Here is a 14,544-nt window from a genome sequence, read left to right on the forward strand (position 1 = left end):
TATCCCATCCTCGATCAACTCATCCACATTGTGATACTAGATCTCAATGTGTTTGGTGCGTGCATGAAAAATAGGATTTTTGATAATGGTGATGCAAGTTAGATTGTCACATCTTAGCACTGTCAAATATTCATCTTGTACTCCCATATGCCACAGGATCCTCCTTAACCATATTGCTTCACATGCAGCAAAGCAAGATGCCTTGTACTTTACTTCGATACTAGAAGACAATGTCACGATTGGTTATTTCTTACTGATCCAAGAGAAGATTCCTGAACCTAAAGAGAAACAATATCTAGAAACTGATTACCAAGAATCACTATGTCACTGGTCCAATCTGAGTCACAATTCCCTATAAGAGCACTTCTCGAAAAACAAATCCTTCAACCAATGAAAATCCCTATGCAACTAATCTAGCTTTGTACTTTTCTAAGCTGCCATCAGCCTTTACTTTACCTTCTAAACCCACTTGGTACTAATAATCTTCCTCTTTTCTAGCCGATCCAATAGCTCCCAAATGTATTCTTCATAATGCTATCATACTCAACTTGCATAGCTGCTCTCCATGCTAGATCATCAAGTGCTTCTTCTAAGTCTATTAGATCATTTACTTCTCTCATAATCTTAGTCATCAAGGCCATATTGACTATGTGAGCAGAAGCCTTTCTTTGCTTCTTCTTTTTTGGTGACCTTCTCGGTCCATCTGCCTTTTTCTCATTTGTGGTAGACATAGGATTGCTATGATCATAGAGCTGCTTCACCCATCACGACAATGGCTTTTTCGATGGCATGATTGTAGGTTGGTAAACATTTTCTCATCATCTGGAGATGATGCTTTCTCCTCCTTGAGAGTAGGGACAACTCTTGGGATAGGTTCATAGTGGACTACTTCTTCACTTGATGAGAAAGTGGAAGAACTTCTATTCTCCTCCTCCACTATATGTGGCTGCTCCTTGAAATCATGTCTCGTATGATCTTATTTGCCTCTTGATCATACAATTTGTAAGCCTTTTGCTCATCACTATAACCCAAGAAGATACATTTTGTGCTTTTTGGATGTAACTTATTTCTCTTATCCTTTGGAACATGTGCATAACATTCACATCTAAAAGTTCTAAAATGTGAGACAGATGGTTCTTACCAGAATAGGCCTCATGAGTTTTGCCCTCAAGAGCCTTTGTGTAACTCTGATTGAGAATGTAGGCAATCCCTTGCCCTTAAGCATGCACCTTACCATTTCCACAATGGTGCAATTTCGGTGTTCAACAATGCCATTCTACTAAGGTGTATGGGGCATCATCAATTGATGCTTAATCCCTTTGCTCTTGCAAAAGTCTTCAAACTCCTTTGAGTTGAACTCACCGCCACTATCTATTCTAAACTTCTTCACACTTTGCCATGTTTCATTCTCAACAAGTTTTAGCCATTCTTTAAATTTACCAAAAACTTGAGCCTTATCACAAAGGAAGTACACCCACATCTTTCTACTATAGTCTTTGATGAATATAAAATAAGAAGATCTTCCCAAGGCTTTTATAGGCATTTTACCACACAAGTCAATATGCACCAACTCTAGAGGAGCCTTTGCTCTGTTCTTTCTTTCTTATGGAAATACCTTTCTTTGTTGCTTGCCCATCATACAAGCTTCACATGGTTTCTTCATTTCAGTTTTACTACAGGTAGGTGAGCAACCATACCTTGCTTATGCATCTCCTTCAACACTGCAAAAACAATGTGACCAAATCTTTCATGCTAAAGTTTACTTGTGCCCACACTAGGGATGGTTGTAAGAGTACTTAGCTCATATAGGTCATTCCTCATTTCTCCTTTGTTGACAACTTTGTCAGCACTCTTGATAATTTTTGTACCTATCTTAATAAACCTCACTTCATTAGCCAAGATCAATTACAGAAGCAACTGATAGCAAATTTCTCTTAATCTCTGGAACATACAATACATTTGAAAGATTCTTGAGTTCACCTTTGCAGTAACAAATAAAATAGTACATGTGCCCTCAACATGGCATTTTGCATCATTCCCAATCCTCATAGTGATGGATTCTTGCAGAGGCTTTGTAGAACTATATAGACCTTTCTTCTTGGTCATGTGATGGGAGGTGCCACTATCCAATATCCATGAGTCAATGTTAGATATTTCTTGTGTTGAGGAACACACTTTCAGGCTTTAAGCCTCAACTCCTCCTCCATTAGTAGTGCACAAAATTCCTTAAACATCAAAGCTTGGGGTCTCACCTGAGTATTTAGGGCAATTACTAATCCATCAAACTTTGGTGGACAAATCCGAAGACACCTCCAAGCTAGCTCCTCACTAGTCTTTTGTATCCTAATGTCAATCATGTGATCGCGTAGATTCTTGATCTGAATGATGAACGCTTCAGCTGTCTCTCCTTCGGAAAACTTCTCTGCTGCTAGTTGGTTCTCTAAGTTATAAATCCTTGTTTGATTTTGTGTTTTACTAACTCCTCAGTATGTTCCAAGCCTTTGATGCCTTGGTTATGTGCTGAATCAAGGTCAAAATATTGCCAAAACAACTTGTGACTTAGGCACACAATGCATTTACATTCTTTCATTTCCAAGCTCGTAGAAGATCTGCATTTGGAGGAATCATAGTGGGTCAGTACCTAGCACGGTCTCTAGAAGCTCATAAGAATCAAAGATAGTTGTAATTTTAAACTTCCACAAAGTATAGTTATATCATCTAACTTGCCTTCATCAGCGAGGCTGAAGGTTGGTGGGCAAATCCTTAGTGTTTAAATTGCCGATACAACAGCAGTACCACTTGATCTGCTAGCAACACTACTTTATGTATCAGACAACATTTCTCCTCTTTGTTGTTGAAGCCCTTGCCTCTCGCATACTCTTCACTCCTCAAATCCCCCCGGGCTCTCATACCATGTAGAAATTACATGGCACAACAGATAGAATCCGAGATAGAAGTAGCGAACACACAACAAATATGAGAGAAATAGAGACTGCTTTAATTTTGAACAAACTAATATAAAGATGGCTATGTTTACACGTGCGCTTCCACTATAAAGCTTAGATGGCGATCTAGACAGATGATAGGCGAATAGCAAAGGTAGTTGGAAGAACTTTGATTGGGTGAAACATAGATTGACAATGGCTTTAAAGGGGTCTTCCTTTCATAGCATGGGAAGTAGTCTGGTGTGAAAGCATTGTTGACGGATGCAACATCTAATTCAATAACATAAATTTTGTGAGGAAACGTAATAATTAGACATTCATGCCCAAGAACAATATTATTAGATCAAGCTCAAAATTTCAAGTTTGAAGTAATTAAAATTATTTGTAAATGCTCAGGAATAACACAAGCATTTGCATCACCATACCATCCACAAGCAAATGGTTTAACAAAAAAATTAAATAAGACAATCAAACAAATGATCTCAATGTATATGGATCCTCTACAACAAAATTAGGATCAAATACTACCATATGTGACTCATGCATATAGATGCTCAATCTAAGCATCCACTAAATATAAGTCCATTTCGAGCTTTATATGGACAAGAATCAACTTTTCTAGTGTCGCGGCGTTAATCCTCTTAAGGTTATAGATACCACTATTAGAAATACCAAATAAACATGAAAATGTGGTAGACTGGTACTTAGAATTACAACAAAAATGGCCACTAATGAGATTAGCAATTTGAAAAAACCTTGATAGAGCTCAATCTAGAAAAAAGAGATGGCATGATAATAATAGGATACATAAAGAATACAAAATTGGAGATAAATGATTAGTTTACTACCTAAATAGAAATAAAAATTTAAATAAATCACCACAACATAAATGGGTTGATCCTTATGTGATAATAGATAAGGAAGAATACATATGCAACAAAAGATTAGACAAAAACACAAAAACAATTGCACATGTTACTAGAATAAAAGAAAATTTTCAACATACTAATGATGATGTATTGTAGGACATATCAAGAGAAGAAAGAAGGGATTGAAAAGTCATTACGAAGGATAGCTTGTGGATTGGGGGAAGGTGTAGTATGTGTCCAAGGACATGAGATAGCCCGTGAATAATTGCCCAAAGGATAGGAACTATCCACCCGAAAGGGACATCTTGAATCGAACGGTCAAATCCCACATAACAAAATGGCAGACCATTGGGTGTATTCCAAGAATACCCAACGACCAAACCTTGTTGAGTAAGGAAAGGACACCCTCTCAGAATGGAATGGCAGAGTTGGACACATTTGGAGAATGATATTACATTATGTGTATATATTTTGTTGATAGCTTTTGTGTGATTTAGAGTGCAAGCCATGAAAATGAATGTGTGTGAGTGTGAGATGAAGTGTGTCTTGAAAGCTTCTACGGATGAGGAATTGCAATTGCTCACTAAGTAGGTCCTAGCAAGGAAAACAAAAGCTTTCATGTGCACATGTAGCTAGTGGGTACCATAAAGCCATAACTGTGAGTTGGCATGCCTAGCATGATTGCTCACTGAGTAGGTCCTAGTGAGGAAAACAAAAGCTTTCAGGTGCACATGTAGCTAGTGGGTACCATAAAGCCATAACTGTGAGTAGGCATGCTTAGCACAATTCAATCACACATAGATCAATCCAAAAGAAAACATCACATGGTTTAACTAGAATCCCGATTTAACATAGAATCTCTTCGATAGCTGAATATGGAATCTCCTCCTAGTTATCGGGGAGACCCTAGTTAAATTGGGACTAGCATTTAGTGAGCGCTTCGCGCGCACGGAACACTAGGCCGTAGCAAGCAAAGTTGCTCCTCTTTTTCCTCTCTACTTCTAATTTTTTAATTTACTCTCTCTCTCCTCCGCCCCCCGAATTCCCTATGTTTAATTCTCTCTCTCTCTCTCTCTCTCTCTCTCTCTCTCTTTCTTTGCCTTCTATTTTAGTTTATTTTTTCTCCTCTCTTAGTTCTCTCTCTCTCTTTCCTTTTATTCTCCCCCCTCTCTCCTCTCTTTTCCTTCTCTCTCCCTCTCCTCTTTTTTTCTTTTTTTCCCTTCTTCTTCTCTCTCTCTCTCTCTCTTTATTCTATTTTTAATTTTTTTCTTTTCTCTCTGTCTCTCTCCTTATCTTCACTTTGCGCTTTTCTTCTTCTTCTTTTCTCTCTCTCCTCTCTTTTTCTTTTATCTTTCTCCTCTATTTGTTATTCTCTCTCTCTCTCTCAGTCTCTCTTAAAGTATATAAATTTTATCTTTTCCCTATATATAATTCCTCTCTTTATGTTTATATTCTCTTTCTCTCTCTCTCTCTCTCTCTCTCTCTCCGCCGCTTATTCTTATCCTTCCCTTTCTCCTAAATTTCCTTTTTTTCTTCTCTCCCTCTCTCTCTTTAAAATTTGATATTCTCTCTCTCCCTCTTCCCCCCTCTATCCTTCTCTCTCAAAAAACATTTAAATATTAAAAAGAAACTTTTCTTTTCTATTTTTCTCTTTCTTTTTCTTATTCTTGTTCTTCTCTCTCCTTTATTTTCCTTTTTTTCTTTTTCTCTCTTTTTTTTTCTCTTTCTTTTAGATTTTATCTTTCTGCTCTTTATAATTCTCTCTTTGTGTTCAAATTCTCTCGTCTCTTCTTCTTATTTTCTCTCTCCTTTTCTTCTCTATGTCTCTCTTCCCCCCTCTCTCCTCTCTTTTCTTTTCTTTTTCTCTTATCAATTTTATATTTTCTCTCTCTATAATTCTTTCTCTCTGTTTCCCCCCCTCTCTCTCTCTCTCTCCCTTTCTCTCTTCTTTCTTTTTTGCTCTTTGTATATATATACATCTCTCTCCTTATTTTAATTAAAAGGAGAGTGTAATATTTTCACACAATAAAAGTTAGTTGGTTAGTTCAAAAGTTAGTTAGTTAACTAATAAGTTAGTAAGATTACTAACTAAAGACTAACTAAGGTAAAAACTAACTAACATTAATTATTAATAATTTTTATTTAATTTAAAATATTTTATTTAGAAAAATCAAGAGTCGTAAATTCGATATTTTTTTCGAATTAGCAAGGACCGTGGCCACCCTTCACGTAAATTACAACGTGAACGAAACTTATGAGTTATATTAATCACTAGGATAATGTGTATAGTTTGGATGGTCTAAAAATATTAGACTTTTGGACAAGACTAGAATATTTTAGATATTTTAGAGATTATCTTAATTTACAAAAAAAAGAGATATGAAAATTTCTAGAACTAGATGTCATTTAAAAGAAAAAAACAAGTGATGTGTTAGTTAGTTTGAAGATTTTATTAATAAATAAATAAAGAAAAGTGATTGGCGAAATCGCGTGCGCCGCGATCGCAGTTTACAGGCAATAGACAGCACTTCGAACAGAGAAAAAAAGAAGGAGTGAACTGAGAGCTTTCTAATCAAGTGTCTTGGGGTTTTACCCCCCTTTCGGAGCCAATGGAACCATCAGATTTATGATCTGAGCATTAGATCACTGATCTTTCCAAGACCCCCCTCCACAAAGAGCTCCACTTCTCAACCACAAGCCCTCTTCTCCAATTTACTATAAATATGAGGCATGGGAGAGGCATAAGGGACATAAGGAGACCCCGAGAGGCTGCGAGAGAGAAGAAGAGAGAAAGAAGAATACTCCTTCAAGAGGCTGCAAGAAGCTAGAGAGAGAGAGAGAGAGAGAGAGAGAGAGAGAGAGAGAGAGAGAGAGAGAGAGAGAGAAAGAGAAAGAGGAAGAGAGTTAGCTCAAATCCCTTGTCTCGACCTTTAACTAAGCCATATTCTCTTACCCTCTCTCATCTAAAATCTATCCCACCTTCCCTATCTCTCAAACCACTCGTGGACGATGGCTCCAAAGCGAGGAAGTGGAAAAACCATGGAGATTAACGCAACCGGTCAAGCAACGAGTATTGCCAATGATACGGGAGTGCCCGAGGTTGCGGGAGTTGCCACTATAAATGGAATATCGGGTGTGGCTAATGCGAGCGCGAGTAAAGATGAAGTTCTTAATATCGTCATGCCGCCAAACCAGGTTATTCATTACTAGATTATCAATTTTCAATATAAGATAATTACATAAGATATTAGCTTCTATATTCTTCACTTACACATTAAACTGATAACTCATCTAGAAAGACATATTAGTACAAGCATAAAACGATTAATCTCTATGATTTGTATCTAGATTAGTTGAGATACTAAGGCATAGAATCAGGATAGAATTAATTGCCAAAGGTTATTGTACATATGTCTTTATGCGCATTCAATATAATTATGATTAAATGCGACGAGGTTAAGAATTGATTAGTGACGGTTATAGAAACTGATTGTCTATTTAGGAATCCTATAGATCATCTCGTTGAGTTATTGACACAATATATTTCCTTAAGGGATTTTGCTTATGTTGGATAAGTGAATCCAAATGGAAAACTCATGCCTTGCTTAACATGTTATAAGAGGTGTACTCAACATTTCTTTATGGGGAGAAGAATCCTCATTAGAATGTAAGGTTACCTTAGGATAAGGTCTACCTTGGCTATGTGAAGTTATGATTTACAGGATGGGATGATTGTCATTGCACTATTTGATACATATTTGAAAGGACTGTTTGTGTTTGCTAGAATCTAGATTTTTGATTGAAATTATTGTCAAACAGAATAAAAGGAAGGATCGCGCTAGGCTACCCCCAAGCTAGCGGCGAGACCCTACTCCAAGGGGGTCATGATTATCGCTACGAGAGGCTTGGACCGGCTCCGTAGGCGAAAGGTCTGTCAGTAGGGATAGTCTCGGGCAGTAGGAATTGTAGGTGCCAGAGGGGGCCCTGGCTGTAAATCCTGCACTGTTCCAAGAATCTGACGAGCCCCTTCGTGACCCAGGATGGGATCCTGGAACCCTAAATACTAGTTATGAGGGTGGAATCTTGGTGGACAGAATGTCCTTATGGAATTCTGTGTATCTTCCGCTGGGACGGAATGATGGAAATTGTAATAAACTTTCAATATAATAAAGAAGTTTGCTTTACTGTTCGAATTGTATGCGTGTTAGTGAGATAAATTATATGAAGGAACATGTGACTTAATGGACTAATTAAGGAAGTTGGTTGTATATGTTCCAATAAATGTATTGTAGGTAATTAAAAAACTAAAGATGACCCATCATCAGAGGAAAGCGGGTGGGCGTAACCCCCGACGGGTCCGTCCAATGGTAGGGTGGTCTCGGTTAGCTGGGAGCTTTTCTACATTGAATATAGAAATAGGAAGACGATAAATTGACCAAGTAGTCATTAGGTAGAACCGACTTGCATTGTTTTAGGGGGCCGGAATGGGATTTTGCCTTATGGGCAGGAGGGTTGACGTACCGCACTCCCCTCTGTCTCCCATTCTCTTTGAACCAAGTGCAATGGCAAGTCCACTTCAGATCGAGTAATCCTCTAAAAAGTGAAACTCGAAATTACTGACGCTAGCTGGCTGCTAGGAGACCCATCCGATTTTAGGAACCCAAGACTTCAGGTCGATCCTAGTGGGTTCGGCCAGAACTCTCCCGTTGCGAAGTAGACTCGGTAGGGCCTAAGTGACAACCCCGTGATGTTTCAAGGGAGCACTGGGCGACATCATTTATGGGAAAACCTACTGATGGACTACTAAAAGGTGTGCCGTGGATTGGGACTAGCGGACACCTCACAGAGAGTTTAAATTAAAAAGTTTAATCTAACTATGAGAGAGAGAGAGAAAGAGAGAGAGAGAAGGGGAGAAGAAAAATGTTTAATTTAAAAAGAATATTCTCTTTCCTATTTCCCCCTTCCTCTCACCATCTTCTTCTTCTTCCTCTCTCTCTTTCTTTTCTTCTATCTCCCTCTCAAAGTGTGTGAAAAATTATGTTCGAAAAGGGAAAGGGACGAGAAAACGGAGAGAGAAGAGAAAACTAGAGATTACAGTTGAGAAAAAGAGGAGAGGAGGGAGTTTTGATTAAAAAAGAGAAATTTGAAAAAAGGGTAGGTTCGGGAAGCTCTCTGGAAGTTAGAGGGTTTCCGAACCTATAACAAAAATAATATAATAAGTAAGATACTAAGATTGATTTCTATGCCACGTCACAAAAGTAGTAACTAGGTTAACCTTTTAAGCACCTTATGTGCGAGGGCTATGATATGTGAAATCCTAGGCGCTGCCTGCCAGGTACAAGATAGTAAAGGTGAAGATGCTGCGCGTATTGTGTTGCAAAGGCGGGTCCAAAAGACGCCGACTGCAAAAAGATTCTCGCAAACCGATCTGCAGGTTTTAGGTCAGGCTGGCTCTCCATTACTGGCTTGCTGCCTTGTGCTCTCTGCTTTGCGGCGACCTTCAGTCCGGGAAATCTCAGAGAACAGACGATGACAGGCGTCCTCGCAAGAAACATCAACGTTACCAGCAGCAGAAGAAGCAAAGAAATGGAGGATCAGCAACGACTGCAAATGGCCCCAATCAGGCAAAGGAGGCAGAAGAAGAAGAAGAAGAGCAGCTAGGGGTAGCGGACTATGGTGATGACTGGGACGAGTACGACGTCCAAGGCGTCACCATGCACGGAGGCCGGTTCGTGGAATACAACATTTATGGGGTTCCCTTTGAGCTTACTGCCAAATACACCCCTCCTCTGCGGCCCATCGGTAGAGGCGCATACGGTCTTGTTTGGTGAGTTCATTGCCTGGTTTGGATCTTGCATCCCTCACCTGCACAAGAAGTTTTAGACAGTTTTTCACGTTTTGGATCTTGTCTTCCTCACGTGCACAAGAATTTTCACCGTAAGCCTCACATTGCGACATCAGGAGCTTCCATGAGGGAGAGACTGTATACCTGCACCCTGGGCCAGCAGCCCTTGCCCCCAACCACACGGGCTGGTATTCCACCCAGCTCCCAACTGCACCTACTCAGTTAAGCAATCCCTCCCTTGCAGAAGCTCATGATATAGAACACTATAGAGAAAAACAAGGCAAAAGAGCCCAAAATGCCAAAAACTTCTTATGCTGTGGGTGCTCAACGCACAGTGAAGACATGCTTGGTCTTGTTTGTCTTGCCTGATGAGTGGAATTATGTTCACACACCTTGATCTCTGAGTTCGATGACACGGTGTTTGCTTTAGCAATCTTGCAACCACACATTCCATCTTGCAATCTCGCACTGCCATTTGTGCAGGTGCTCTCTGGTGAGTTTGAGAGTTTTGATGGCATACCCTTGCCATTCTCTTCTGCACCTTGCACAGAGCCTTTCTGAGAAGAATTATGTTCAGACGCCTTGATCTCTGAGTTCGATGACACGGTGTTTGCTTTAGCAATCTTGCAACCACACATTCCATCTTGCAATCTTGCACTGCCATTTGTGCAGGTGCTCTCTGGTGAGTTTGAGAGTTTTGATGGCATACCTTTGCCATTCTCTTCTGCACATTGCACAGAGCCTTTCTGAGCAGATTGTCTAGTCGCATGAATCATGGCTACTTTTCCCTCTCCTTCAATGTTTTGATGTGATTATCCAATGTGTTATTGTTGTTTGGTTCTTGGTTGCTGCTATCCCATGGTGGAGATGTGGCTCTTTCAAAAGGATCAGGATCAGAGTGATATCACGTGTGCTTACGTAGTTGTCTTTTTGATTCTAATGGCACATGATGATTCTGCATCTTGCACTGCCGATGTGTAGGTGTTTGCCCCACACGGTGAATGCAAGTATTCTCATGGCATAGCTTAGGCACTCTCTTCAGCACATTGTGCAGGCCTTTTGAATTCCATGATCTTGTCACATAAATGATGATTATTTTATCTGTATATCTGCAAAGTTTGACTAAGATTATGTGCTGCATTATAGTTGTAAGGCTCCTTGCTTTCTGCTGTCCTGTGTTGCAGAGACAGCTCTTTGATAGGCTTTTTTCTTCCCCCCTCATAATGTCTCTGCTTTCATTTTGCTTGACAGTTCAGTGTTGAATTCTGAAACCAACGAGATTGTTGCAGTAAAGAAGATTTACAAGGTGTTTGACAACAGAATGGATGCCAAGAGAACCTACCGAGAGTTAAAGCTTCTTCGGCATATGCACCATGAAAATGTATGATAGTTGCTTTTTGCTTTTGTTTTCTTCACAGGATACTCAGTGACTTGACTATCCATGAGCAAATTACTGCACTCTCCTTTTCCAGGTGATTGCTATCAAAGACATAATTCCTCCCCCTAATCGTGACAGTTATAATGATGTTTACGTGGCATACGAACTTATGGATTCTGACCTTTCAGAATTAATACGCACAGGGCAAGCATTGACAGAGGATCATTGTCAGGTGTTACATAGTTGCTACATCTTTCTTTCCTCTGATTATGTCGTATAAGTACCTTACTGTTCTATTGCAGGTTGTTATCCTTATATCTGGGGAGAGTGGCTACCTTCTTTTCCTTAACTTCCCCTGTACTTACACTGGGACGTTTGTGCAGTATTTCTTGTACCAACTCTTGAGAGGCTTGAAGTACATTCACTCAGCTAATGTGCTGCATCGAGATTTAAAGCCAGGAAACTTGTTGATAAACTCCAATTGTGATCTCAAGATTGCAGATTTTGGGCTGGCACGAACATCTTCGAGTTCAGAGATGGACTTCATGACAGAGTATGTGGTAACTAGGTGGTACCGGGCACCAGAATTGCTATTGAATTCAGCAGACTACACAGGAGCTATTGATGTATGGTCTGTGGGTTGCATCTTTATGGAGCTCGTAAACCATGAGCCATTGTTTCCAGGAAGGGATTATATTCATCAGTTGAGAACCATTGTCAAGGTTGGACAGTCAATTACTCAATCCCTGGCTTTGTGCTAAGATTTATAAGTTATTTTCTGTGATCTCGTTTCACTTATGTAACTCTAGTTGACGAAATCTTGAGGCGTTTTGCTACTCCAATGCAGTTGATTGGTTTGCCAAGGGATTCTGAACTGCAGTTTGTTAGAAATGAATATGCCAGACGTTACCTCCATCAGCTGCCGCGATATCAAAAGCAATCTCTGGTACAGAAGTTTCCTAAAGTGTCTCCTTTAGCTCTTGATCTTGTTGAGAAGATGCTGACATTTGATCCGACTAAGCGCATTACAGGTAGATTTTCTAACTAATGCCAGTCTTTAAGTTGCTTTAATGTATTTTTATAACACAGAGCATTTAATACTTCCAGTAATGTTATCATATTTGCACGATGACGCACTCCAAGCTATGAAAGTACCCTCACACCACCATATTTGAACTGAAAATTTGACCACTCTTTGACATGTTTGTCTTGATGTTCAATGTATCAATGATATTGGGAACCAAATTTGCAGTGGAAGCTGCACTTGCACATCCTTACCTGTCAAGATTGCACGATATATCAGATGAGCCATGCTGTTCTACACCATTTTGTTTTGATGTGGATGAGCAGAAATTAACAGAAAACCAAATCCGGGAGTTGATATACCAGGAGGCCTTGAGTTTCAATCCAGATTATTCTTAGGTAGATAGCTAATGTAGCAACACTTTGAATTGTTTCTTTCTTCTCTCCCTTGCTCAAAGAAAGGTGTTTGTATTTGTGTTGGGACGAGCTGTGATGTGGATTAGGCAGGTTCACTCATACCCTGTCACGTGTTTAAGGCAGCTCTAATGAGCTGTCTTTGCGAGCTTTGCTTAAATGCAGATTATTAAGTCTTAAGAGAACATGCGACATGCTGACGTCTGCAATATTGGCACATGACTCAGATATTGCACCAATAATAGTCTTATGTTACCAGCAAGAATCAAAACAACAGCCTGTGCCCCAAGTTATCAAGTCTCATAAAATAGTAGCAAAGCAAAGAGATTTCACACACAATAGAACAATAAATTCTGTTGAGTTTCTCCATAAAAAGATATATATAATGGGTCAATTGTGATCCTCACTTTATTTCAAGTTATTGTAACCTTTGATAGATGCCCTTAAAGATTGTGTGCGTGTGCATGGATGCATGTGCACGCGTGTGCATACGTGAAACTCTATCTAGTTTCTCCATCATAAGATATATCATGAGTCAATTGTGTTCAGCATTTTATGTCGAGTTGTTACACACTTAGATTCTCTCTCTCTCTCTCTCTCTCTCTATTCTTAAGGCTAGTTTGTCACTTATTAGTTCATCTTTTTCTCTAGTTTATCATTGTATCTTTAGAAGTGGTCATTTCTCTCTAGAATAGTCTCTCCTTGCATTTCCAATAGCTAAGTGTTTTGTATGTTTAGAGGTTCCTTTTTACATATATCATATCACCTATCACTTTTATGTAAAGGTTTCCTCACATTTGGGTTGAGTGGTCTTCAATCTTCATCAGTCACCTCCTTCGAGGATGCAAGGGTAGCACCTATGGTTGAGGGTTAGATTTAAGCTATTATCTTAACAATGAGATGAGGTAAAAGACTTTCTTAAAGGTCTTGGCATTATAGTTGAGGCAAATCAAGAGTTAGGACCATAGGAGTATTTGCATCAATGAGGTCATAACTTGGAACATGAAAAATGTGGTTTTGAAGAACTCACTTGACAAGGTGCTTACACGTTTGGTAGAATTAGAGTCATCTTAGGATATTCCTCACGGGTCTTTACAACACGAGTAGATTGAGGTAGAGGAAAAAAAAAAAGTAGCTACCAAAGTGAAAAACAATAGATGAGAGAAAATAAGAGGGGGATAGAGGAGAAAAAATGAAAAGAAGAAAACATTTATGAAGACTAGATCACTCTTTGAGACTATTAATTACATTGGAATTTCAAGGAATGATCATGTTTCCCAAGTAAAATAAAGAAACTCTAATCTAAGAGAGAATTTGTGAGAATGTGAAATGTTAAGGAAAGTGAACTTGCAATGAGTGGTGGAGACTAAAAAAAATGCAGAAGAAAGAAGGAACAAATTTGAAAAAAGCTAGAGCGATACATAAGGTTGCAACATTCAATCTTGATATGTAGCTTGAAATTTTAGTGTGGGTGAATGAAGAAATTTGGTTGAATGAAAGATGAGTGAGTGGAGAGGGAGTAATAAATATTGAAATTGTTGCCACCATTGGCACAAAAATTGTCATGCTCAAAATATGATCACCTACACTAGCTTATCACAAGGTCAAGACACACTCTTATCTCATTGCCTTGCCTTGAAGTTGGTTGTGTGATTCAAATGGTGCTTCTTTGATTTCTTCCCTTCACTCCTTTGCTATTGGTTCATGGTTGGAGTGCTCTGTGAAGAGGAGAAGATACAAGATGGAGAGGAGCTCTCTCTCTCTCTCTCTCTCTCTCTCTCTCTCTCTCTCTCTCTCTCTCTCTCTCTCTCTCTCTCTCTCTCTCTCTCTCTCTCTCTCTCTCTCCCCTACCCTAGTCTTGTTTATTTCCTTGCAGGACCCAGGCTTGCCTTGTCCTAGCACACCTCTCATACCTTGTATATCGTGTGCCTTGGGCTTTCCCCTTGCTCTTGTGGTACCTTGCCTTGCCCTTTTCTAGCATGTCCCACCTTGTCGTATTTGAACACACCCCTTATCTTGGATGTGCCCCCCTCCCCCCCAAAAACCCACCTTGCACTTGACAACATTGTC

At 39.4% G+C, this 14,544-nt stretch overlaps 1 protein-coding gene across 2 annotated transcripts; it reads left to right on the forward strand.

Moving 5' to 3' along the window:
* The first annotated feature begins 9,129 nt into the window (after positions 1–9,129).
* LOC148026203 (mitogen-activated protein kinase 1-like) lies at positions 9,130–12,748 on the forward strand. 2 transcript variants are annotated; one of them, XM_087693481.1, is made up of 6 exons: positions 9,130–9,641; positions 10,911–11,040; positions 11,132–11,269; positions 11,421–11,759; positions 11,885–12,068; positions 12,290–12,748. In XM_087693481.1, the coding sequence occupies exons 1-6, from the start codon at positions 9,529–9,531 to the stop codon at positions 12,457–12,459; spliced, it is 1,074 nt and encodes a 357-aa protein (XP_087549607.1). In that variant the 5' UTR covers positions 9,130–9,528; the 3' UTR covers positions 12,460–12,748. The 2 variants fall into 2 exon arrangements, with proteins under 2 accessions (XP_087549607.1, XP_087549606.1); XM_087693480.1 differs by having other exon boundaries at positions 10,949–11,040.
* Positions 12,749–14,544: the final 1,796 nt, after the last annotated feature.

The sequence above is a fragment of the Lygodium microphyllum genome, chromosome 14 (assembly GCF_053477565.2).
Source record: "Lygodium microphyllum isolate KBCC chromosome 14, Lygodium_microphyllum_v1.1.10, whole genome shotgun sequence".
Taxonomy (NCBI): domain Eukaryota; kingdom Viridiplantae; phylum Streptophyta; class Polypodiopsida; order Schizaeales; family Lygodiaceae; genus Lygodium; species Lygodium microphyllum.